A 25259-nucleotide genomic window follows, 5' to 3' on the forward strand; every position below is an offset into this window, starting at 1 on the left:
AATTGCAATAAGCTGCTGTTTCTCCTTTACACATGACACAATGGGCACTTATACACAACAATTGTGCATAATGCGTAATAATTATCAGATATTACAATGGATGGGTATAGGTATTGACCAAGACAAACAGGAGCACACAGGAGTGGTACAATGCCTACCTCAGCTTTCACTCTGTTATCGCCAAAGCACAGGTGCTGCAGGTAGGCGGCTGCATTGGCCTGCACTGAGGGGAAGTGGTGCTGCAGCATGTGAATCACCTCCATTAGCTCTGGGTCACGCCACGCAAATTCCCTAGAAACACAGTTTTTTTTTTGGGGGGGGGACAAAAGTATCAGCATGACAACAGACACAAGAACAAAGTGTGTCCCTTTAAAAACACCAAGCACAGTTTCTCTCAAAATTAATACTCCAGCACCTCGGGGCATCCCGATAAGCCCAGGAAATTACATTCACATCTGGCTCTATATGACAACCCACTTTGGTCACACTTGGCTTATCACATTTCTGTATGCAGTACATTAAAGAAAGGTAAAACTTTTTCTTCCATTTTCTTCACAGAAGAAAGGAATGCATCTCCTGGACTGTTCTTGGAATACACTTGGGGGGCATTTCTTACACTCAAAAGTTAATAATAAAACTCTGCTGTATATTTAATGGTATTTTACTTCTGTAAATTTCTATTTGTAAAAAAACAAAACAAACTGAAAGTGAAACAGAGTAGCAGTTATGTCTAACCGAAACCAGATGAGAATTAGATTATTTGGGTTTGAGTTGTAGCTATAGCCTTGCTGAATATAAATTCTATGCGTTTGAGTTGTAGTTGTAGCCTTGCTGAATATAAATTATATGCAGCATGGATTGTACCAAAGCACAAAGCCAAAGATGAGATGAAATCATACTAGTGCATTTCCCTGGACAGGGATCCTGTTAAACAAATATTATAGGGGAAATTTTACCCTCACACACTTCCTGAATGGACTTGGGTCATGATGTTCCCCCTGTTACACTCACTTCAAGTAGCTGCACTACAGCAACATAGATGGGTGCAAACAAAGCCCTCAATGTGCAAGGTCAGGGGTTTACCACAGAGGTCAATCCTCTCTCTACGCTTACACACGTCTGTACTACAAGAGCAGACACAGCACTTCAGTGTGTGTGAGAATCCATTGTTGGGTGGCCCGGCATAGTAGAGCTGCATGTGACTATCCAGGGAGCTCACTGTTTGAATAGTAAGAGGACACTGCTGTTGACCCAGCAGAACAGCAATGCCTTGTAAGCACAAGTAGTCTCACTACTCTGGTTACAAACTACTGACTACATCTAGTGCTGTAGTTTAAAAATGTGGCCAGTGCCTACCTGGGATCCTTCTGGATGCTGTCTATGGAAGGGGAGCGGGTGGCACCATCATCCATGACAACAGCCTGACGAGTGTAGTTGGGATCAGAGGGCCGGTGATGTGCTGAGCGATATGAATCAGCATAGGGGGATGTTGTATTAAGAGCATAGTTGTTTCTTTGGTAGGTCATGGTGCTGCGCTGGCTGGACGTCCGCTGGAGACTTCCCACACCTGGGGACCAAAAAACAACACTTTTAGAAAGAAAATGTAAACATAACATACATGCAAACTCACAAAGCTGACAGTTTAGTGGAGATTAGCGGTGTTCAGACCTTTTCCGCTAAACTCTGAGCTCTGCACATGAGTAGCATACAATTTAAAACCAAGCTGAAAATTCGAACAAGCCGTTCTGACAGACTCAGCAAATTCTCAAATCTGGAACCAATTAATGATGAGGATAAAACATAGGCTCCCATGGTTCCACAAAACAGAAGTCTTCTTCAAAGGCCTGTTTCCTTGTTGTTTCCGTTTTTACAAGATTGTGTTTAGCTGCAGGGATCCTGCTGGTTTTCAAAGAGGACAGAAAAACTCAACCTGGTGGATGGTCTGTAAATCCTTTCCTTAGCGCCTTCTTGCTCCTTTGTGCCACTGTATTCTTAGGCTAACAGAGAGGCAGTGGTAAACCATGACCTGCTCCAAAAACAGTCAGAGATACACTAGAAAAGCAGAAGCATCACAAACAAAACAATGCAGAGGAATCATCCTTCCAGACAAGGTCCAATATTCAGTTTGACAGCGTATCGCTTCAGTCATCTTTCCTGTTTTCATTCGCTTCAAGTGATATTATGACCCAGTTCTTTAACACAATGGGTCACAAACACAGAACCGCATAAACAAGCTGACTGGCTCTTGCCCTCCTTCTCACCAGAGCCACGTGATGTGTGGCAGCGTGACTGCTCCACTGGTCAGATCTCTATCAGCCCTCCAACAGGACTGGGCATGTGCGTGCTCAAACTCCCTCCTACCAGAAACCAAGACGTCAACTCGTGGAGCTGCTCCAAAAACACAATTTCTCACATCAGTGCACTTCTGTTTTGGGCAGCAGTGCTACCCTGCCATATGGTTATCTCCCGAAATGTAGCCTCATGGAAATCACTGTCAGAAAGACACTGGAAGACGAATTACAAACATAAAGTGCCTTTATCAGAAATATTTAGATTCCATCTCACATTTTCAGCCAAAGATCAATATTTCTAATCAGCATTTCAATCTTTCTTCGACTTGCACAAAAAAAAAAGAAAAAAGTGTACGCTTCCAGAAAAGGACTGAAAAAAGAAGGCATGAAAAGCTGGTGGGGGGATGTGGCCCATTGAAATTTCATTTCACAACTTTACAAAGAAAACTCTGGGATACAATTGGATTTTTCTAGTGCGGTCGCTCTTATAAAGACTCCATATTGAACACCCCCTCCAGCTCTGCTCCATTTATCTTCTTCTCAATATAGCCGGCATAAACACATTATAGTGGCTTGTCTGTGGGGCTTCTTCGCAGCATCAATAGCAGTTATTAGTCGACTTATCGGACTAAGCAGATCTCTGGTGAGCCAAGGAGAAGCCTGCACGCAGAGTGTTTGTCAGCGAAAGCTAAGCTACGTATCCGAGGCAGGAGTGATGATGAGAGGAGAATGCCAAAAACAGGAGAGCCGAAAAGAGAGCAGGCTGTGGATGTCGGTAACCAAGCTGTCCCCTGGCTCCTTCATCCTTCTTCTTAGTCTCAGTGTGACACGCGGGTAATGGACTCCTTTGTGATGGGATGACATATCAGTACCTGCCTATTAACTCATGTCTCACCTATTCTGCCTGGCAGTGGAGAGAAGATAGGAGGGAGTCAGGGAATGAGAGGATGACAGAGGGAAAGAAAAATAGAAAGCTAGAGGGCAAAAAAAAGGAAGCAAGAAAGACACAACATGCGTAGCACAAGGCCAGATGGACGAGAAAATGTGTTCCCCAAGGACGACAAAACACCAGAGTCAAGGGACCCTGATTAAATGGAAAAGACAAAGATTTGAAGACCAAAGGAGCATCTGTACTAGATAATAAAAATAACACACACGCACGCACACACGCACACACACACACACACACACACACACACGCACACACGCACACACGCACACACGCACACACACACACACACACACACACACACACACACAAACACAGAGAGAGCTCTAAAAGTCGTCAACATTTGTGTGCATAGTTTGTGCATTTCTTGTAAATAAAGGAACAGTTCAACATTTATGGAAGGTTATTCACTTATGTGACTGTTACGCATGATGCTACAGCCAGTAGACTGTTCCTCAATACTTTTTGGAGTGTGTCTGTTATGACAAGAGTCCAAAAAGTGACTGCAACTGGCCTTGAAACAGACAGGGGTAAAGACCCTCCTGTAAAACTGCAATTTTTTTTACAATAAAGGCTATATAAATTAGTTGTTTTTGCACTAGGGTTTTTGTAGGGATTAAGCAAACAAGATATAACATGTTCATTAATGAGTTTAAGATGTGCTGGTAGACAGACTTTGTTGCCTTTGGATGGAGCCAGGCTGGATGTTTGCCCCTGTTTCCAGTCATTATGCTAACGTAAGCTAACCAACTTCTTTTTATTTTTAGCATATATGCATGAGAGGTATCGGTCTTCTCATCTCAGTTTTAGCAAAAATAGAGCATACTTCCCAAAATGTCAAACCACTCATTTAAAAAGAGGTTGCAAAAACAATCCATCTTACAAAGTCAAATGAATAAAATGAGAACCTTTAGTGTTACGAGCTGTTGTATTAAGCACCGAAGACAGAACATTATGGATCAAGTCTTCCCATGTCTTCCGAATAAAAATTTCATACATTTTCCTTTATATTTTCTATAAAAGCCTTCATTTGGTCACAGATAAAAAACACGTTACAAATATAATTTACACATTGCCTCACCAGTGACACAGACATATGATGTTATGATGGCGACATGTAATTTGTAGGTAATTTGTTGCTGTCTGTATGTGAGGCTTTTTACCATATAAATAAGTGGGACCAACCTGAGGTGCTCCTGTAGAGGGTGCCCTGCTGGGTGTGGCTGGGACTGCGGTACAACGGGCCCTGGAACGTCCGATCCTCGTAGATTGGTGCAATGTGGCGGTCTGGGGACATGGCTGACCTTAAGTCTTGACCTAGCTGACTGTGTTGACTGGCATATGAGCTCCGTATTCCTGTGGAAGTAGGAGAAGGGTTAGTGGATAAGCAGCTAGCAGCAGAGCGGCCTAGTGATTACAGTCAGTATTATAACTGTGCCAAAAGTGTCAATGGTTTGAGTCAAAATCTGTCAATCTACTCCCAAATGTCCTGTCAAAGTGTCATTGAGCAAGAAATGGAATGTCTTCCAGCTTATTTTCTGCATTTGATAAGTTGGAGATTCAAGAACCACATTAATGTTTTTGCTTCATACATATCACATAATAAGCTCACAGCATGCTTTATGTTATTTTTCCCCATCCTGGTTTCCATTCATTGTTATGGTGTTAAAATCAATTGTAACAGACTTTATTCTTGCTAGTTAGGTAATGAACCACAGTGAACAATGTCTCTTTTTATTGTTGTCAAAGTTATTGCAATAGCTGCATGGTAATGCAGTTCACAGATCTGCAAGATCTGCAATCTATTTCCATACAACGACACAGCAACCCTGACAAATATGAAAGCAGATGTGATGTCAAATTTGTGAAGTTGATTTTCACACAGGATATAAATGAATTGAAAGCAGTTGGCACAAGGAAGGTAGGAAAACTTCTTTTTTTTTTAATCAAAACAAAATTGAAACAAACTAAAGCAACAAGCTATCAAAAACAGAAAAAAAGTGTTTTAGCTATCCCTGTCTTTATATTATTGTTAATCTACATTACATAAAGTTGACATACACAACCTAAGCTAGGTGTATTTTTATACACTCGATGAACAAATTGTTGGTGGAACAAGAATACCTGGATGTAAATGGTTAACAGTGTGCTTACTGGGTATGATCAGTCATGGATAAGCACAGACTAGACTGAAGGGTGTTGGACACATAACTTAAACTAAAAAATACTCTCTTGTCAGACTTCATCTGCTTCCTTTGCTTAAACAGGAACTGTTTTACATGCCGGTTTTAGGCTTCACACTGCCTGTTCTTATAGGTGAACTTTCCTTAATTTGATACAAGAAGAATGTGAAACAATCAGAGCATGGCCAGAGCAGCACAAGCTCCTGTATTCAGCAATAAGCTAACCTGACAGGGTCAGGAACAGAAACACAGCTGAGTGCTCCAATTAAAACTTCTTTCTAGACAGGGAGATAGATAATAGATTCAGTCCAGATGTGAAACAATAAAAGCGGAATGGGAGACACCATCAGCCTCATCTGCTAATCCAACCAACCTCAAAAAATATGATGCCAACACAAAAAACATCAATATTATAAAATATTGCAATATTTCCATTCGCGAGACATTATCAATACACTGCCGCCAAGAATGGATATATTTCTTGAAATACTGGACTACTCAGAATTAGCTCACCACCATCAAGAGCAAGTTAGATTCTTATTTGTTTTCTGATTAACCTTCTATCCTGTTGGATCTCTAGGATTAAGAGCTATAAAAAACCATGGATCATGGATCGTATTCTAGTCAGGGGGAGGAGGTGTTTTAATGGTCCACTGTCATTCAGTCACATTAGGCTAAAACTATAGTTTGATGTGGGATATATTTATATAACTTTCCCTAAAACCTATTGAGTTCATTAATAATTGCGGCAGTTTATAAGACGTTCTAACCAACTAGTGAGGAGAAACATACATAGAGAAAACGCACTGCTGCACTAGCAGTGGGAATTGTGCTCATGTATTATTATTTGGACAGCCCATGTGTGTGCAAATACAAACTCAGAAAGTGTTGTTGCTTTACATGGCAGTTCAAAGGAAAGGATATCTAATTTCTTTTTACAAGTGTTTACTTGTATAAACTCTTTACACACATATTTTCCTTGAACTTCTCCTCAGATCTTTAGTGGGAGCAAGGAAAAGATGCAACTGAGGGAAAGTGGACACAATTACAGGAATAGTGACGTATCGAATGACTGACGTGCACTTTCTAAACAGACAGAAAATAGGAAATATATATATATATATACATATATATATAAATAAATAAATAAAGCTACATTGTGATGTTTATATTAATCGTGGCCAATGTTTCAAATAATGAGGTGGTCTGACTGGTCTGAATTCTAAGTTTCCAATGTTTTTTTCTACTTTTGAGATGAGCTGATGTCAAATCTCAACTGATTTCTTTTTATGCTCATGTTCCTTATACACAGCGAGTCCATTGCTTTGGGGGTATTTGCGCTGAGCCATGCCAGGAGCACGTGAGTCAAGTTGGTACACTGTGTTGTTTGCAGCTCTTCATCAAACATCATCATCATCACTGTGCCTGTTAGTACTATTCCTCCATGCATTACTTTTAACTGATCTGCTGAAGAAAGAGCTCCAAATATCTCCAGATCTTGTTGCTTCAACTCGCTAACAAATCTCTGCTAATTCAATGATGAACAGTGATCATTGAAGAGCTTTTATTATGAAGCAGTAAAGCAGGGAACGTTGCTTTTCTGTCAGCAGTAACTTAATGTGACACTGATTCGGCTGCCCCCCGGCAGGCAAGCTGGTCAGAGCAGAGTGGGCTCATTGGGAGGAGAGCCTGAAAGAGACAGGAGCTGAAACGGCCTGAAGTTAGCTGCATAAAGGACCAGTATAAGATATGGAGTTTTTTGAACTGTGTGAATCATGCAAAGCTACTCTAGTGGAGTCCCAGAATGAAATATAGAGCTGGAAATGAGCAGAATAGGTCCCCTTTAATTAAAAAAATGATGATTAAAAACATGGCAACAAATATCATCTAATGTCATTTTCTTAGAGACAGGCTACAAAGCACCACATTAATGTGAATATTGGTGTGCAGGAGAGGAATAACAGGCGGCAAAGTTTCTAATAATTTAACTGAGGGCTAATGTTTGAAAAGGGATCACAATTACATGGCAAGCTTACACCAATCACCTGAAAGATTTAACTTGGGGCTAATACATTAATGTGAAATGACTATTTTTATTAAAAGGCACGATAAAAGTCATGGTTTCACTGTAAAGGTCTAAGGACAGCATGAATGAGTTGTGGACTTTTTGTGAAAAGCAGAAAAACAATGGACATGAAGAGGTTTGCTTTCCTTTAACGTCCATTTTTGTCAAACAAACTCACATATTTTAAGTGTTCTGTATGTCTATGTTTGTGTTGAGCCTCGCATCAGTGAAGCTCACTAAACTGTGAACCCCAGTGGACTGGTATACAGTTGGCAACTAACTGCTCATTGCACATTTCACGAGCCTCCAGACGTCACTTGGGTCCTCTCCAACTGCACGAGCTCAGACGTAGAGTGCTGCTTAACCACAATTCTGCCATGCAGAACAAGCTAAATGAGGGATTCTTGTCACAGTTTGTGACAGAGGATCATTAATACGTAAGCATGTATGCCTCCTTTGAGAGCAGGGAGCCTCTGGGGGCAAGGCGAGGGAAGATTTCAGATGTAAATACCAGACTGAGGCTGACCCTCAGTCTTTAGAGGTGTAGAAGCCAAGTGAGCTCTGAGGCGCATCAGGCAGCTGGTCAAAAGCTTCTGCCAATTAGTTGCTGTATAATGAAATCTTACGAGAATCAAAATACTAAATTTATGATTACTGTTAACAGGTGCTTGCAGCTCAGAGTATTTACAGGCTCGAGAGATCGAGGACATGGAGAGCCCAAATTACTTTAATATTCTGACTGTTTGCTTAGTTACCAGGCAGTGGTGGAGTGGTCATGTGGAGGTTCAAGGGAAATCCCTGTTGAATGGTATCCTTCCTGACTGATTACTGGGGATTAACTCGGCTGAAGACTGAGTGTGCACTGCCCACATACAAACACACACACAGACACTAGTAATATCAAATGTCCACATGTATTTACAGTAAATTTACAGTATTTGGGAGTAAATGGGCATCTCATACCAAAATGGCATCGTTCTACGTTGATCTGAAGTCTGACCAGTGCGTGTCCTGCTTCGGTTTGCCGATATTCAATTGACCGAGTTTAAATGCTCTATAATAATGGATATAATTTGTGCAGGTGAGCAGTGCGAATGTAAACTATTCCATCAAAAATACAACTTAAAATACTAACTTAAATAGTACGATTATGTCACATCTTTCTGTCTTTTTTTTTTATTTGGGGCATTTTACATTTATTTGAGAGTTGGTATAGCTAGACAGTAGTTGGGGGAGGAAAGGGGGTGTGACACGCAACTGGGGTCCCCCTGGCCAGCAAATGAACCAGCGATGTTGTGGTCTAGTATGAGCCTTTAACGATTAGGCAACCAGGGTGCCCAAAGATTTTTTGACATCTTAAAGATCCCCTACAGACGTGATTGAAGACATACTCTGCTTTCAGTAATAATTTCTCTCTGATATAGTTTTTCCAATAAAAACGTTTAAAAATTCAGAAATACACATCTACTCCCTCGAACGCTGCAGGAAAAACAGATTCTATGAATGTGCAAATATTTTTCATATCAAAAGTTTAACTGCTGGACACAATTCACTGAAAAGTCCATTCTCAATGTATGTGCACTGGAGGCTTCATGTTTCTACATCATGCTTGTGTAAGTTGCACACTTGACCATAACTGACTCCAAAATGGTCGTTATAGTTGTTATATAACTACTATTTATACAACCATAACTACTGTTGTTATCACAAATTATGTTTGCAGGTGCACATCTTAAGATCAGATTTAAGGTGGGCTCAGAGAAACTTAATGAGCAGATGAATGAGAAAACAGTGTTCTTACGTCAAACTCTGCACACTGTTTATCATTACATACATACTTTAAATAAAGGCTTTCTCCAAATTTCATTTTAATCATTGGCTGTCTGTCTGTCTGTTAGTTTCTGGGGTTGTCAGTTATGCCTGATCTCATCTATTTAACCCAGTAAAATGTCTAGCATGATAAGCAAGGCTCTGAAGAACAGTTACAAGTTGAAGCTTTTCTGAGCTATTTTTTTTGACTGTCAAATTAATGTGTTTTTGTTGGGTTTACTGAGGTGTTTGAAGGAGGTTGTTTGTCTTAATAACCCCATCATTTCTTTACAAAAAGAAAAAAATATATATTTAAGAGCTTGATTAGTTTGTCTATGCAACAAGGCGGCAGCTGCCAATAGCAACCCTCCTCCTCCTGGTCCACTATGCATTGTTTGCACCCACTCCAAACCTGCTACCAGGTTGTTAGCCATTGTTAAAGAATTGCTTGGTGGAAAAACAATACTTACAAAAAACAATATTATTTAATAAAAGCAGTAAGCCACTCGATGCAATGCTTTTAGAGCAGCTTAGAGGGTTTTAGGCACTCCAGGGTGAATGTATTTTTACTTTAAGCACAGACTCTCATAGCTTTTTACTAAGTATAGCTGCAATATATACTGCAGGTTCACAATATCGGGTCAACTGTGCAATATTATAGACTTTTATCAATAGGTTTGATTATATAACAAAATAGCTTTTATATGGAAAACATATGAAGAAGTACTCTGAGATGGCAGACATGTGGTAGTGCAGGGCAGGGAGTAAAACAGAGTAATGCTGCTGCTGCTGTGTGCTGTAATGGCACACTCAATAGCCCAGGAAGCCTTTAAATCTGTGGCAGTGCACACAATAGCAACTAGTAGCAGCTTGGCAGGAAGTCAGTCTCTCGTTCAAAGGGTTGAAGGGGGTGAGGATGAGAAAGAGGAGGAGGTAGCGGGGAAGACATAAGGAAAAAGCCGGAGCGATGGAGAATGAAGCATGAGACAATATAAGATGGGGAGGGAAAGAAGGGGTGAAAATGAAAAGAGGGTTAATGAGGCCATCTAGGACCACCAGAGACTTTTCATCCCATGTAAAGCCTGGCCACATGAACAGGGTTTTTGGCACAGCTGTGACCAAGTGAGAGGGACACACTTTCCCAGGCACAGGAGCCTTCATACATATATCTCCCTCTTAGCAGGCTGACTGCTGAAAGTAGCAACATTCAAACAACCTTAGAAGAGGCTAATCCGTCTGCCTTCTTTATTCTGCTCCCCTGATAGAAGGGCCGCAGTCTCTTCTAAAAGCATCTGCAAATTGTAACCAAAAAAAAAATAACATACTGCTGTCTATTGAGGATGAATGACCCACATTTCTGGTGCGTTATAGTCATTTAATTCTCCCCCTCAGCCCTCTCACCGTGGCTTTAACAGATTACACTTGGCACAGGCTAGATGAAGGGCGGTGGTGGCTTGGCGCATGCTTACTCTGGAGAAACAAACACTTAAATGGATGCAGCTGACTGCATTCCTTGACAAAAATAACTCTAAAAACCCCTCTACAAACAAACAGCGCACAGTAAGAAGTGGAATGATCACCAGAAAACCATTATACATAGTATTGAGTGTACCACGGTTAAAACTACGGTGGCCACACATGCAGACACACCATCCCCCCTCCCCCCCCGCTCTCTCTTCATCCCACTCTGCTCTGAAATGGGAATTGAGTGTAATGAGCACATCATCAGGGACAATTTGTATTAATTTCCCATTTTGCAGCAGAGGAAAGGTATGACATCCGAGGGGAGCCAGGTTGATTGAGGGAGAATAGGAGGGAAGAGAAAAGAAGCACAGAGGAGTAAGAAAGAAAATACAAGAAAAAAGAATAGCAGTCTGTTGAATAGAAAAGATTAAAAAAAAAAACACAAAATGTGTGTGACAGAGCCAGGGAGCAGAGAAGAGAGGATGCAAAAACATATTATGGATAAATAGTTACAGTAAACCACCAACAGCTACAATATCAAGGTTAGGCTGTCATATGGTGTTAGCATAATGCTTGAAATTGAGTCTGATCATGTGATTGTCCTGATTCCTTCTACTATGGCTCATCGAACACTTGTGACAACTGATTGTGTTAGAGGCTAGGCTCCAGTGAAGTGTACGCAAGAGAAAGAGGAGACAGTGAGAAGAGGGGGGAAGGGAGTAGAGAAAAGGCGCCAGTATATTCCATCAGGACCACTTGTCAGATGATTGAACAGTTTTGGACCCTCTCTCCTCCTCCCTCTTTCTGACGTCTGAATTGGGAGGGGTGTGTCCAACAATTTTGGAACTTTCCAAAACAGACCATTCAACATTTTCACCCACTTCACACAGCCATTGGCCAGCAGGGTTGAGAATGAGAGAGAACTTCTCTTTCTAGCTCTCCATTAAAACTGAGTGCAACACTATGAATGCCTTCCAGGAGAGATTGCCGTTTCCTCATATTTAGCTGTCTCGCTGCTCTCTGTGACGGCCCTCTTTTTACCCTGCCTTCGAGTGCTGCCATTCAGAACAACTATCAACACTTTTGCCTAATGATGGAAGGAAAATAGGGAGAAAAAAAAGGAGAAAGAGTGAAGGATTGGGGGAGAAATGAGAGGAGGAGGAAACCAGAGAGTGTGAGAGAGAGAGAGAGAGAGAGAGAGAGAGAGAGAGAGAGAGAGAGAGAGAGGGTTAGAACTTGTTTGTCAGTGCTTAGGAGGACAAAGACTGAAAACCCATTTGTGTCCACTTGAGACATCATTAGTCAGAGCAGCAGTGAGTGTGTTTGTGTGTAGTGTGTGGCTAAGCAATAAAACAATCTTGAACATTATCACAATTATCCCTCAATAACAATAATTAACTGTTAAGAGTCATTTCTAAGAAATGGAACTGTTTTGCGAGTCAAAGCTCTGAGTCATCCAATCAAGCTACAGCAACAGTGTGCAGCTAACACGAGTAGATCCTGAAACGAAGAAAAAAAGAGAGAGAGAGAAAGAAGAAAAGACAAAAACAAAAAAAACCCACCCACTAACAAGAACCCACAGACGGAGGTGAAAATCAAGGAAGGTTACAAGGCTCCACGAGACAAGAATATCGTAGCAGTAGCAGTCACAACTTCTCTGATTCTGAGATGGTTTGCATCTTTAAAGTTTTATAAAGAGCAGATTAATATTTGTTGCAGGTGAGCTCGGAAACAACAAACCTCTTCCACTATCTGAAAAAGGTACCGTCATGAGTTAACTCACAGCATGGCTGATTCAAGGACAAAACAAGTGTCTTGTGAGAGTTCTACTTAAATACAGGCAAGGTTATTTTTCTGATTGATCTATTTATTTAATGCAGTTCATTTTTTGTCTTTGTGATATTTAATGATATTGTTCTGTTTCTTGTTTCTTGGTTGAGGCTTAAATGTCAAAGCTGTTCTGAACAATCTAAAACATTATGATTTGTGTAACATTTAATCTAAAGCTGAATGCACCTCTGAACTTCAAATTACCTAGACATATGAAAAACATACTGTGATAATACTGTTGGCCATATTGTCCTGACCTACCCTGCAAATTGATAACATCTGACAACACTATGATAAACAGGTCCACATTCAATTGTAAAAATGGTTATTAGTTGGAGATGGCTATTTACCCAAGAACATATAAAAAGGCACATGGGCACATGCATCACCAACAAGGATCACAATACACAGAGGATGATGGCACACTGATGGAACACAACAACCAAAAAATGTTCACCTTGGACGTCATCATCAACCAGGGCATCTGACGATATTCCCAGGCAGCATGAGGTTAAGCAGAAAACAGTCCATTAGCCTTGTAATGACAATACAGTGATTTGCGGAATAAGTGCTTTTTTTTTGGCTTTTAGAGGAAAATAAAAATGTTTTTTTGACAGGAGAGCCCTGCTGTTACCAGCTCCAAATGATGGCTTACACTTCTTCCTCCAACTGAAAAACTTTCAGACTAAAATACGAAAAGGTTGTTATTTTAACTATACCTGTGCTATGTAATAACTGTGATTTTCATTATCCGTCAATGCTAGGTTCTTATTTACAGGAGGTATCTTAAAGAGTAAAAAAAGGAATGAGAATCACTGAATGAGCACAGCCTTGCCTTTTTTTTCCTGTTACTGTGGAGATAAACTGTTTGGCTCCAATTCTGGATACAGATAGAGATAAATGTTTGGCTAGAAAACATTAGCCAGCCGTTTTTTTGTGACTTTAATAATAAAAGAATAACACACAAACTAAGCTGGGCAGGTGGGTTTTTAAGGAATTATCTTTCATGATCTCTGCAATAGTTTTGAATAAATTACAAACATACACACACCCCATATTTCCTCATTTAGTACTCTCGGTATAGTCGTGATAATGCACTCATCAAAATAATGGATTTTTAAAAAACTGCATTATGTGTTGTAGTAATTCTTTTCTCTGCTTTTTCAATTATTTCATTACACAGGGACACTTCATCGTGTAAAAAGTGAAATTACTTGCTTACCTTAAACACAACATATTCTCAACATTAAGCAACATTCCTCGTTAACTACACCAACTACCAAACTCCAGAGTTGACCAAAAATGACGCTAATACTGGCTGTACATGTTTGATTAGTTCAGGCAAGGTCAAATAATCGCCCATAAAAAACCAACAACAAACAAAACAAAAAACAAGTAAACATGTCAACAAGAAAGCAACGTCATACTGGTTAATGGGGTATTTTAAAAATGGACATCATTCAGAATACATTAGCCTAATCTGCTGCTAGGCTTTGTGTGATGTTTAAAAGTCACATTAGGAAATGCAATTTGTGTTTTTCCAGATCTTCATAATATCTATTCATTATCTCCCTACAATCTACACTGCATGGCCACACATTAGCTATACAATATACTGCATTAAGGCAACTAGATTTGCTTTCCACCTGTTAACAGCTAAACTATTAAGATCAGCAGATCAATACTATATTCTTTGAGCTAATGTTTGTTTTCAGGCAGGAACTATGTTATGGCGACACTCCAGGACAATCACCGACCTCACTGCGTCACTGCTTCCTTTCAAATTCACTATACCGAGCACACAGCCGACCAAAAAAAACCAACATAACACTGCATTTTACAAATCCTTGACTCAAGAAGTTCAGAAGAAGTCATTACAAGCATGTAATGTTATGTAGTGGCCAACAAAACTGATTCACTTGAGTTTTTCATGCTAAGAAATGCTACACAAAATACCCATTCTATTAATTCTATCAATGTCTCTATGTATTATCCGGCTTTTTCAAGGTAACACTCATGAACAATATATAGACATGAGGTTAGCTTTAACACACACACACACACACACACACACACACACACACACACACACACACACACACACACACACGATTCCCAAAGTAATATGCAAACAGAAAGTAAAGGGTAGCAAGGCAAAACAAATGAAAACTTCTGTCTGATTTGACTGTACTGCCCTTAACCTTATATATATCTGTCAATGCCATAAAACTATACAAACAGTTGAAGATAATGTATGTGTGTGTCTGTGCATGTGTGTGTGTGCATGCATTTGAGCACCTGCGAGGCTGTCAGGTCGCGTCATCCTCTCGTAAATGTCGTAACTCTGGGGTCCATAGGGGTCAGTGTTATGGAGCATGGCACGGGGCAGAGTGGAGCTGTAGTGCTGGGGCACAGCGGTCATGCTAGCCCTGACTGGAGACGATGAGTGAGTGTGACTAGGCTGCTTAGTAAGTGGAGGGTTGACATTGTCTACCATTGTCAGAGGCGAGCCCATGCGCCCCGATGACGACCCTGCAGAAGCCTGATAGGGCGAGGTTGTACGGCTAGCGCTTCCCGATCTTGAGTTTGTGGAGCCCATGCGTCGCAGTGCAGCAGGGGAGTTTTTCTGGGTGGAGTAGGGTGAACCGCTGCCACCGCCTCCGGTGGTACTGGTGCGCTGGGCAGAGGGCAAGGTGGTGGAGAAGATGCTGGAGAGGGGTTTGGGTTCAGTAACAATGGGTGAGCCATAGGCACTGCCAACTGAGGTACGCAGGGAGCCGCGGGAGGGGGACATACTGCTGGCGTAGGCCGGCGAGTGAGAGCGAGAAGGCACTGAGCTTACCCTCCGCATTGCACGGCCAGGCACTGCTGTTGTGACTGCTGGAACCTACAAGTCAAAAATAAAAAAATGGCTTCATGCATTTGTTTTCAGTCCTTAAGGAGTAATAAAATCCTTACCAATTATGCTGTACTCTCTGCTATAAATTGTCTCGTGCACAGATAATGAAATGCTAAATAATAGCATTACATAAACCATTTAATTACAGGGCATGACTTTACTCTAGGCCATATTTATTTTCTGTTTTCCATCCCCTGTGGAGTGTGTCACAGTGCCATTTGGTTTCTCAGTGGTCTCTGTGTATGACGCCGTATGAAGCATGATTATGTCTGTGGTGCTCAGTGCACTGAGTACCTTCTGTACCTTTAAGCATTACTTTGATATCTTCACAGAAAAACAAGTAAACTGCAAATTAGGTATTTCTCTTTTGTTGTCAAGAATTAAAAGCGTGTAACTATGTCTCACAAACATGGTGAACTCTTTAATTAAAAATATAATATATGCTAATATTATTCAGAGAATTGCTCTTTACAGATATGAGTGGGTTTTTAGTTCCTGATAACAGCAATATGTTGTATGTGCTGTTGCTGGCAGTACCTGGGCTGAAGTCTGGCCCTCGGCCCTGGCGTTCCTCATCAGGGAGCCTGTGTTAGGGCTGGCGCCAGGGAAGGAGTGCTGCATCCTCAGCTCATTCTTGCCCAGGTTCTGGTTGCTGAGGTAGCCGCTGCTAGCATCCTGGTAGCCACTGTCCGAGTATGAGTTCATCTGAGTTGAGCTACGCGAATTCCCTGCGGACCCTGAGAGAGAATGGCAGAAAAGGAGAAAAATGTAATGGAAAGAGAGGAGAGGGAATGGTTAGAAGGACAGGAGATAGGCACATTATAAATGGCTTCATAATAGACATGACCTTTACCTAGACAGCATTACCAATGACAAACGGCACAGCAGGGGGGTGACTGCTATACCACCCTGTGATTCTGTGTGTTCATGGTACATTACTGAGCCTTTTATAAGCTGTGATAGTTGTATTATTGCCTCTGAAAGTGTCAAGTATGAGTATGAAATGACAAAAGTGAAAAATGAAAAAGAGAAAAGACAGTGACAATGACAGTGATGAAAATGTTTATGGGCGGCTATGCATTGGTCATTTAAAAAACATATTACCATGTAAAATGCCCTTCACATAAGTATCTAAAGAGCACCTGTTTGAAAACACTATAAAGACCCACCAGTGCTTCTACTCCATTATTGTCACGTAAAGACACAGTTTATTGTTGAATTAGTATCGTATAAAAGTAATGGGACAATGCCGGGGACAGAAAAGGATGTGAGTCAGAGAAAATAGGACTGCAGGAGATAGAGAGAAGGTAATAACAGACCCTCACTTTCATGGAGGGAGGACTGCTCCGGGGAGTACAGAGACACCTGCTCTGACTCAGTCCTGATGCGGTAGCTGGACGACTGGGAGCTGTCAGTCACCCGAGACTTGGTGTCCCCTGAGGCGACTGCATCTGGGAAGACACCACAGAGCAGAGTCAGACAGGGAGGAGGAGGAGCTTTATGTTTTTTAAACTGTTATAGAGTGTTGTGCTATGGATTGAAAGACTCCAACAGTCAACAATATGAAAGCAGTCAACAATGTTTGGTATTGAGAGAGAACAATAACAGACAATAATTTCTGCAACATTAGTTTCATGCTTGTGTACATTTGGAGTCATTACATTTTACTGCTCTGCTAATTTGGCCAGGCAAAATCAGGGAGCATTTCACTTCATAGTAATGAAAACTGTGTATACGATCATTCCCCAAATAGTTTCAGTGCTCTAACATTTCCCTACATCGCCTTCTCTTCATGCATGACAACAATCCGTTTGGCAAACAGGAAATGGAATTAGCCCTCTAATGTCCCTGTGCACAATGTTTCACCGTAATCACAATCTGGTTGAGCGTGACCGGTGTCAATGGGTTACTCTGCAATCGCTAGAACAATAGGCAGCAAGCAGAGGGGAACGGGGGGGCAAACACTGGCAGTCAGGATCTGTCAAATCCTGCTTGTCTAGCTGGTGTGTGAATGAGAGTTGAATCCCATGAAGAAGCCACCTTGTTGTTTAAGCTGACCTGTTGCATAAATCTGTTGACACATAGGCTTAGTGTGTTTGACAGCATCATGTGATCCCACTGCTGGACCTCTAAGGGCATTTGCCTATTTATAAAATGGGATTCACTCAAGCCAAGTTCAATTGGGGTCTAGTTGTCAGAATACACATTTGGCAGGGCCTGCTGTGAGAAGGTCCATCTGTGTTCCTCCTCGACCTCGACTTTAATGTTTCAATTACAGTGTGGTCTAACTTTCCCGCTCAACCACTCACTCTCTCTTTCCTGCTATCTTTCACAAAATATCCATCCCTTGTTACAGTTAAGGAGCAAAAGGGCAAAGGATTTGTACGCTGGGTAAGGATGAGGCATGAAGCGAGAAGGATCACAAAAAAGATCACATTTAAAAAATCATTAAAATTTATTTCAAGCTTTTCTATGTCCCTCTACGCCTAAGTAATGACATCACAGAACAAGTCTTTTGTCTCTTCACATTCTGGCTGTGACTTCGATGTCTGGCACACAGTGTGTCGTTTTAGACCACAGTAATTTATAATGAGCCTTGACCCTGTTTGATAAATGAGATGCCAAAAAGGCAGAACGGAGAAGGAAGAGAGAAAGACAGAAGCCCTGTCTCTCTCATCACATTAATGAAACATTACTGCCTGCAAATTTGCATGTATGGCAGGGAGTTTTTTTGGCATTCACATTTAAGTCTCCCATACGTAATAATTCCATATCGATCGTTTCACACATGACATGCCTGGTCTGGATAAAGCAGCTGTTTGTTTGTTTTTCTCTCATCAATACACATAAGAAGAAGAGAGTTGTCGGTTCTCACATGGATTATCTCAGGGATACATTTTCAAACTTATACTGTAGTTGAATGTTTATCTCCATAGTGTGCTCCGGCTTTGGTAACCCCACGAGTAGTGGTCTAAGCACCTGTAGCCCCCAAATACATGTTCTTCTCTATTACTAATGTATTGGATAAACCTATTAGGAATACAGTCAAGCAGCAACCGTACAGACCGTACATCAGTTTGTCTGTGTCTCTTAAGTATTGAATTCATATTTCTCTCATATATTGTTATGTTGTAGGTAAAGTATCTAACAGGATTGAAACACATTCTCATGCTTTCTGTATAAAAGAGGTATAAAGAAATGTTACTATGACCTGTAGGCAGCATGCCTAGGTGTATTCTATTAAAAATGACTAGGTGTTGTTTCCATACATGATGCTAATATGAGAGTATGTCTGTAAGGTGTCTGAAAAGGAAAGACAGAAAGAGAGTAAGCAGCTAAACACAAAGAGACAGAGAGAAAGCTTTTATTCTGGGGGCTTTGTCCTCTACTTTCAGTGGACACGAGGTGTGACTGCATTGACATTTCCTGCGGCTAAAAGGCTTGTTTCCACAGTAACACTTGTGTCCCAAACGCTCAGACGGTGGAGACATACGGTGGCTCATGAGGCCAATAAACCTTGCAGATAAACATGGCCCATTACGCTCTGTGCCACACATTTAGACTTTAATTCATTTAGATTTGGAAAAAGCACATTACCGCATCTGACTATCATTTGTCATCTACAGCACAATGAGAAATCAATACAAAGCAAAACAGCTAAATGCATTCAGAAAGGAAATGGGCATTGGGCAGCAAATGAGAAAACTGTGTAGTATTAATATTCCCAATGCATATGTGCAACCCCCCATAGGCTTCTCTGACAGGACTGACAATAAAAGATTAATGACCAATGCAGAAATTTTCTAACTTCCACTATGCAATTAATAAGCCATGAAGTACATTAGTAAATTCAATTCATTATCTTTTCTCTCTTGAAGAGCTTTGAGGGATGCGAGATAAACAAACAGAGACCATGGGGCTCTGAGTGAAATACTTGTGCTCTCAGTCCCTGATGGTGTTGTGACTGAGTGGACAGAAATAGCTTAGATAAATATTAGAACAAGAAAACGCCTCAGGCTTTCAATTACTGTAAGCTGGGCTGAAAAGGCTCATGCTTGCAATGATTATTGAGGAAATCTAAAGCATAGCCCGTATTGTACTTCACACACCAGACCAACACACGCATACCCCAGAAAAAGCTACTCATACTCACAGTCCTCTCTGCCAAAATTAAACAATAATTTAAAAGCAGTGGAATGAACAGTTCTGTCTTACTGATGCTATACACGGGTCAGTATTTTATCACTGTGATACTGAGCAGAACTGTCTACTCCTGTCCGCCTTATAAGGTCAACTCAGGATATAGAAGCAGACGGGTATGTATGTCTGGCAGTGGTTACTGATCACTGACTAGAGGTATCAATAACTCCAAGAAACTTTGATACAGAGATACAACTTGTTTCAAATATGTAAGCAGGTGAGCTAAATAAGCGTGTTTTTTAAACTTTTTAAATGGTATCCACAGCCACAAGTGCTCCAATGAAAGTGGGTGACCTTGTGTCCCTATATAACTACAATGTTACCAGTAGATTTTTGGTCTACATCAACTGTCTGACAAAAACTGCCCAATTCTCCGGTTATTTTAGGTGTAGTTACAGGGTGAGATGGAGGGCAGGTTTTCCTAAAGACTCTTATCAATGTGTGCAGACGACACCAAATGTGGTTTGAATGCATGTAAGATATGCAATCATTTTAATGCTTGTGTTAACATACCTGCAGTTCTCCAAGGCAGGGACTTCTCAGATGAGCTGTAGAGAGAAAAACAGGAGATAAAAGAGTGAATATAGACACTACAGACCAGAGACACCATAGTGAATGACATGAGTGAAATAATCTGATGAGACACCTTGGAGCCCCATATACTCTTTTCCTTGGGCTTTTCAGGTCAGGGTCACTGTGTTTGAGATAAAACAGCTAGAGCTTCAGAGTATACTGCCTAAGTAGAGATTTAATGTTTGCAACTAGGATGGTAAAGCCCATTCCTGTCAACTGTGTTTATCAGGACCTAAAGGTGCCCTTGGTAACAGCTAGTGTTGTGTTTGAGGACCTGTCAGCACTGACAACAAAGATATAGATGTGTGACTGGAAGCTGTTTTTCACCTGCAGCTTTAGTAAACATGCTAAGTCAAAAAGTACAAAAGGCCAGGGGATGGGTTCTATCCTGATGGGAGCTGAAACGTCCTGCTGTGAGGCCAGCGCCTAGAGCTAAATCAGTAGTGATCATACATTACACACACTCGGTGTACACACTCACATCGTCCTGACATTCTGAAGTAATCCTGAAATGCATGCCTGTATATTCCACAAGAAAGAGACTCTTATACACTTGGTCTACTGAGAATAATGAGCGAAAAAATAGTAGTCCAAAACAGAGAATCACAATCACACTTTGTGACTATTACGCCAAACAGCAAAAATAGTAATGGCGTTCTTACATTGTTTTGGGGGTAGTTGTGCCGAGCCATGCCGGAGCACTCCAGTGGAGCTGGCATGCAGTGAGTGTTTTTCCATTACACAGCATGGCAAGGTAAAATAAGTTATTTACCTGTTGGAGCTGTGTTGGGTTTGAAGAAAATGCAGTAAGAGCCTGTTTTCTACAGCTCTTCATCAAAAATCTCACTATGGCTGTTTCTGCTTGTACTACTCCTCCTAAATCATTTCTAACTGATTAACTGAAAAAGTAGCTCGAAATATCTCCCCATCTTGTTGACTCAACCTGTTTTTTTATTGTAGAATAGCACCACTAACTAAGCTCCGCTAATTTGGTCATAAACACATTTAATTTCCTATAAATTCTTTACAATGAAGGTCTCATGTTATTTAGCTATTTAATAGCTTTTAATATGAAGCCACAGATTTTATCAGCATTAATTTAACATAGCTATTAAAGCAAAGAGGAAACGGTGAAATAAAGCAGATATCTGAAAATTCAAACAGGAACACAAGAGAGAAAGTAAACTTCAAACCAAAGAGATTCAGTACTGAACACACAGAGGCTTTTAAAAAACTGCCTTCTCTCTGGTCTCCTGCACAGTCTTGAATTGAGTCTACAACACACCGCTTGTTTGAGAGGGTAAAGGGGGGTCGTCACGAGTTAGCCTGCCAGCTAGCAGAACCGTAGCAGCACAGCTCTCCACGGTTACCCCCTGCTGTGAGACTGCAGTGGAAAAGTGTTTCATTGGGGGCTAGTTTGGCTTAGTGAAGCTAAAGTGGACCAACCCGGGTTAATGGAACAACCCAATAAGTGACTGTCTAGTTACTGTCTAGTTACTGATGATGAATGGTCCAGGATCAGTGGACAAAGGATGATATCTCATGGCAAGCTCAGAACAGTGAAAGCATGAGAACAAGTACCCACAATGGAACAAATTAATTCACTTTCAGAATCTGCATATAGTCACCGCTTATAATTGTCATACTGAAATTGTCTTTTTCTCTTGTCTGTAAAATATGCGTTGTATTTTTATTTTGCTGTTTTCTAGTGTGCTAGCCAATGTCATGAGAATTAACATGTGAGGATGTTACCTGGTCATTCCTGAGAGCAAGAAAGGTTACAAGGAAGCTACTGGCGAAATTTGAGGCAATGTGGTTTTTCCTGCTGTTCCTCCATGATGGGAAAACAGGTCAACTCTGGCTAGTGTATGCTTAGACCAAACCTTGTCCAAAGGAACATTGCGGTGCAGACCCACTGTACACAAACTGACTGGGGGAAAAAATGCACCAATTCTTTGTCTACAGGAAGCAACTAATGCACTGCACAAAGCATGCTGGAATACCTGCTGACACGGACCAAGCTGCCGGTGTGACAAGAGAACGGGACAAATCCAAAAATTCAAAGGGTGCTCACATCAATACAGCCAATCAAGCTGTAGCACTAGAGACTTTCTGTGTGTAACATCTGTAACAGCAGGGCAGATATGACTTTATACGACTTGGTCATGTACAGTGTGGATGTACTGTTATACATATTCCTGTAATCAAGGCGTTGATACAGGAGGCATTGTGAAAGCTGGGAGGAAATGACACAGTCCACTCTTTGGAACATTTGCTGCTCTTAATTTTTTTCCTCATCCTGATACATGATTGAGAGTGTTTCTTTTCCAGTGCTACTTTGAATGGAGTGCTCAAGCATTCAGTTTAATATATGATTTCTTGTTAGTCTCTGTTTATTCAAGGTTTCACCAATACTTTCTTTACGGACTGTTGCCCAATATTAATCCTGGTACAAGAAATGAACAGTTTTTGGAGAGATGCAATATTAGAGACACACTAACCATTTTCTTTAATCCTAATGTAGGATTTTTACAAATATGCAACTTAAATTATAACCAAAATAAACTAAACTTGAAAATAAAAAATATATACTTTCACAGCTTTCTAAAACTATAACTGAATACATATTTTTAAAGGAGAATGATAATCTTACAGCATATGCGCTGTACCCAAGTGATTATGCCTAAAGTCTCTGCAGAAAGTAAAATGCAGAACATGCGATAAACATCTTGATCTTAATAGTCACCTTATAATTTCAATTTGGAAACACCTATGGAAATATTTTTTGATCAGAAGGAAAGCACCTTCTCCAAGCCATTTTTCCAAGACTGATTTTAGGACAAAAAGAAACTGATCAAATGACCTTGGAGTAGCGTTCCTTCCCTTTTCTTTTTAATATTCTCTAATTGCTGTTCACCACTATCAAGCACCTGATGTTGCAACTGCTGTAATGTTTTCAATCTAAGGTTAGACTAAATGAGCTTTTAGAAGTGCAACTCTCAGAATTTTAATAAGCACGTAGGCAATTAAAAAGTGGAAGTTGGGTGAGTTGTGCTCCACTGAACCATGGCAGATGAAGTGGAAGAATGGCTGCCATAATGATGATGCACCATGTGTGCTGCATGCCGACTGGCTGGCTATTGAGCTGGCAGGGTAAAGCTATTGTAAAACTGCTGATGCTGATAAACAACAGGCCTAACCCTGACAGGAACCTTTATTTCCCATCATTCTGTTTGGCAAGTAAGAGACTGAGCTGAGTAGGGAGGTCGCATCTTTGCCAGAGGTCAAGCTTGATGACCATCCCTTGTATGCCTGTTGAAATGAAGGGGGTGGTCAAAGTCTGGAGGTGTCATGAAATGTAATGGTTCCCATCAGAACCCTTAAGTGTGCTGTCACCTCTGCTGCTGTCCTGCTGAGCTATTGAGTCAAGCAGTGTGACCTGAATGGTTAAAGCTAATCTCCATTCACATACAAATGTCCACTGACAGTCATTTCATTCGTCCTTGTCTGGTCCGTATATGGTGCCGCAAGTTTTCTTTACAGGGTCCCTAGGAGGTACTGAATGCCTACCAGTCCCCCAGTGGTAAAAGTGGATGCATTTACATGTACTTTCAAAAGTGATTAGATCTTGCTGAAGTCATTTCTAAAACATCATGCATGGGAAATCGTTGGGAAAAATAGTTTGTAATCAGTATATGATTATAATAAAGTGGATAGGAAGGTGTATGATGGAGAAACCTGAATATTTAGACTTCATTCTATTACTCAATCATTACTGCTGCTTTAAAGCACGGTGTTTGTACGCCATAGATACTTGCAATTGAAATTGTAAAAACAGTGAAGCAAGGTGAAACAAAACTTAACTTTTCTAGTTATAACTGTTAGTAGTCTAAAATCAAGCTGCTTTTACTCACCACTTAAGAAAATTTACAAAGCAAAAAGGAGCAGGCTTCTTACTAAAACCTATAAAATGTATAAATAAACCAGGAAAATTGAAAGTTTGTGTAACTGTATTATACAAGAAGAAATAAAATTAAAAAATAAAAACAATAATTGACGTGTTAGACCCAGTATTGGCCAGCCACTGAACATCAATGGAATGATATTGCTTAGTATAATAGTGGAAAAAATAAGTGGAAGAGGCCATTGTTAACGTTCATGACAACCCACTGCAATGACCTTATGAAGGCAGAACCTTGTAACTATACAAGTGAATGTATTTATTATGGCTATATGGGTAGGTGTGAACTTACTCCTGTCAAAATCCTGTACAATATTTAATAGAATTTGGACTTTTGTCGCTTGGATCTCCAAACATCATCTCTGGCATTGTTTGAATCACTAAAGTTGAGGTCTAAAATACAGTTCTTTTAAAACAGGAAATTAAAGTAAATAGGCAGGCTGTGTGTATTTTCAGAGAGCTGTTGTCCAGACCTTTTTGGTAGCACTTGACGCTGCTCTCTGTACCCTTCTGAAAAGGGAGAAGGGGAAATGGACACTCTTACTCCTGAGTACTGTAATCTGCTGGTAGTAGGTGGGTGTTTTTTTGTAGGTATGAAGGCTGGAGTGCAAGAATGCATCATGAAAGGGCACAGGGCTTATTATCACATAGCCAGAAAAGATCAAACAGAGCCATTATAGGCCCTGTTGAGACTAAGTGTCATATACCCAGATATATCCCAATTATATCACAGTTAATTCAAGAGTGAGTGCACCTCAAACTTAGCATCAGATCAGATTGCGGACTAGGTGATTATTTATGACCAATGTGCAAATAAAACTTCCCTTTCTTCAAACATGAGCTCATGCTCTTAAAAACAGTACAGCTTTTCCAAAAATTGCTCTACATAAAGTCAGTGGATATATTTGAAATATTTCCAGAAGGAAGGATAAAAGAAGAAACAGACATGCTGAGATGATTATATGAAAGTGTAAATCAGTGTACAGAAAATAAAATAAAAAAATAAAATAATACCATGTCTGAGTTGAATAGACA

The 25259-nt window shown here is 40.6% G+C and overlaps 1 protein-coding gene across 4 annotated transcripts in view; it reads right to left on the reverse strand.

The window, feature by feature from the left end:
- pkp4 (plakophilin 4) overlaps window positions 1–25259 on the reverse strand; it is an 82080-nt gene that overhangs the window by 18100 nt on the left and 38721 nt on the right. The window contains exons 4-11 of one of the 4 annotated variants that reach the window (XM_053328358.1): window positions 20204–20238; window positions 16816–16941; window positions 16028–16227; window positions 14890–15478; window positions 13049–13075; window positions 4426–4596; window positions 1357–1567; window positions 159–291 (exon numbers count right to left, since the gene is read on the reverse strand). In XM_053328358.1, the coding sequence (XP_053184333.1) occupies window positions 159–291; window positions 1357–1567; window positions 4426–4596; window positions 13049–13075; window positions 14890–15478; window positions 16028–16227; window positions 16816–16941; window positions 20204–20238 (1492 nt within the window). Of the gene's footprint in view, window positions 1–158; window positions 292–1356; window positions 1568–4425; window positions 4597–13048; window positions 13076–14889; window positions 15479–16027; window positions 16228–16809; window positions 16942–20203; window positions 20239–25259 lie in introns of all 4 variants that reach the window. The other 3 variants (XM_053328357.1, XM_053328360.1, XM_053328359.1) reach the window with 3 other exon arrangements.

Source organism: Scomber japonicus, chromosome 11, assembly GCF_027409825.1.
Source record: "Scomber japonicus isolate fScoJap1 chromosome 11, fScoJap1.pri, whole genome shotgun sequence".
Taxonomy (NCBI): domain Eukaryota; kingdom Metazoa; phylum Chordata; class Actinopteri; order Scombriformes; family Scombridae; genus Scomber; species Scomber japonicus.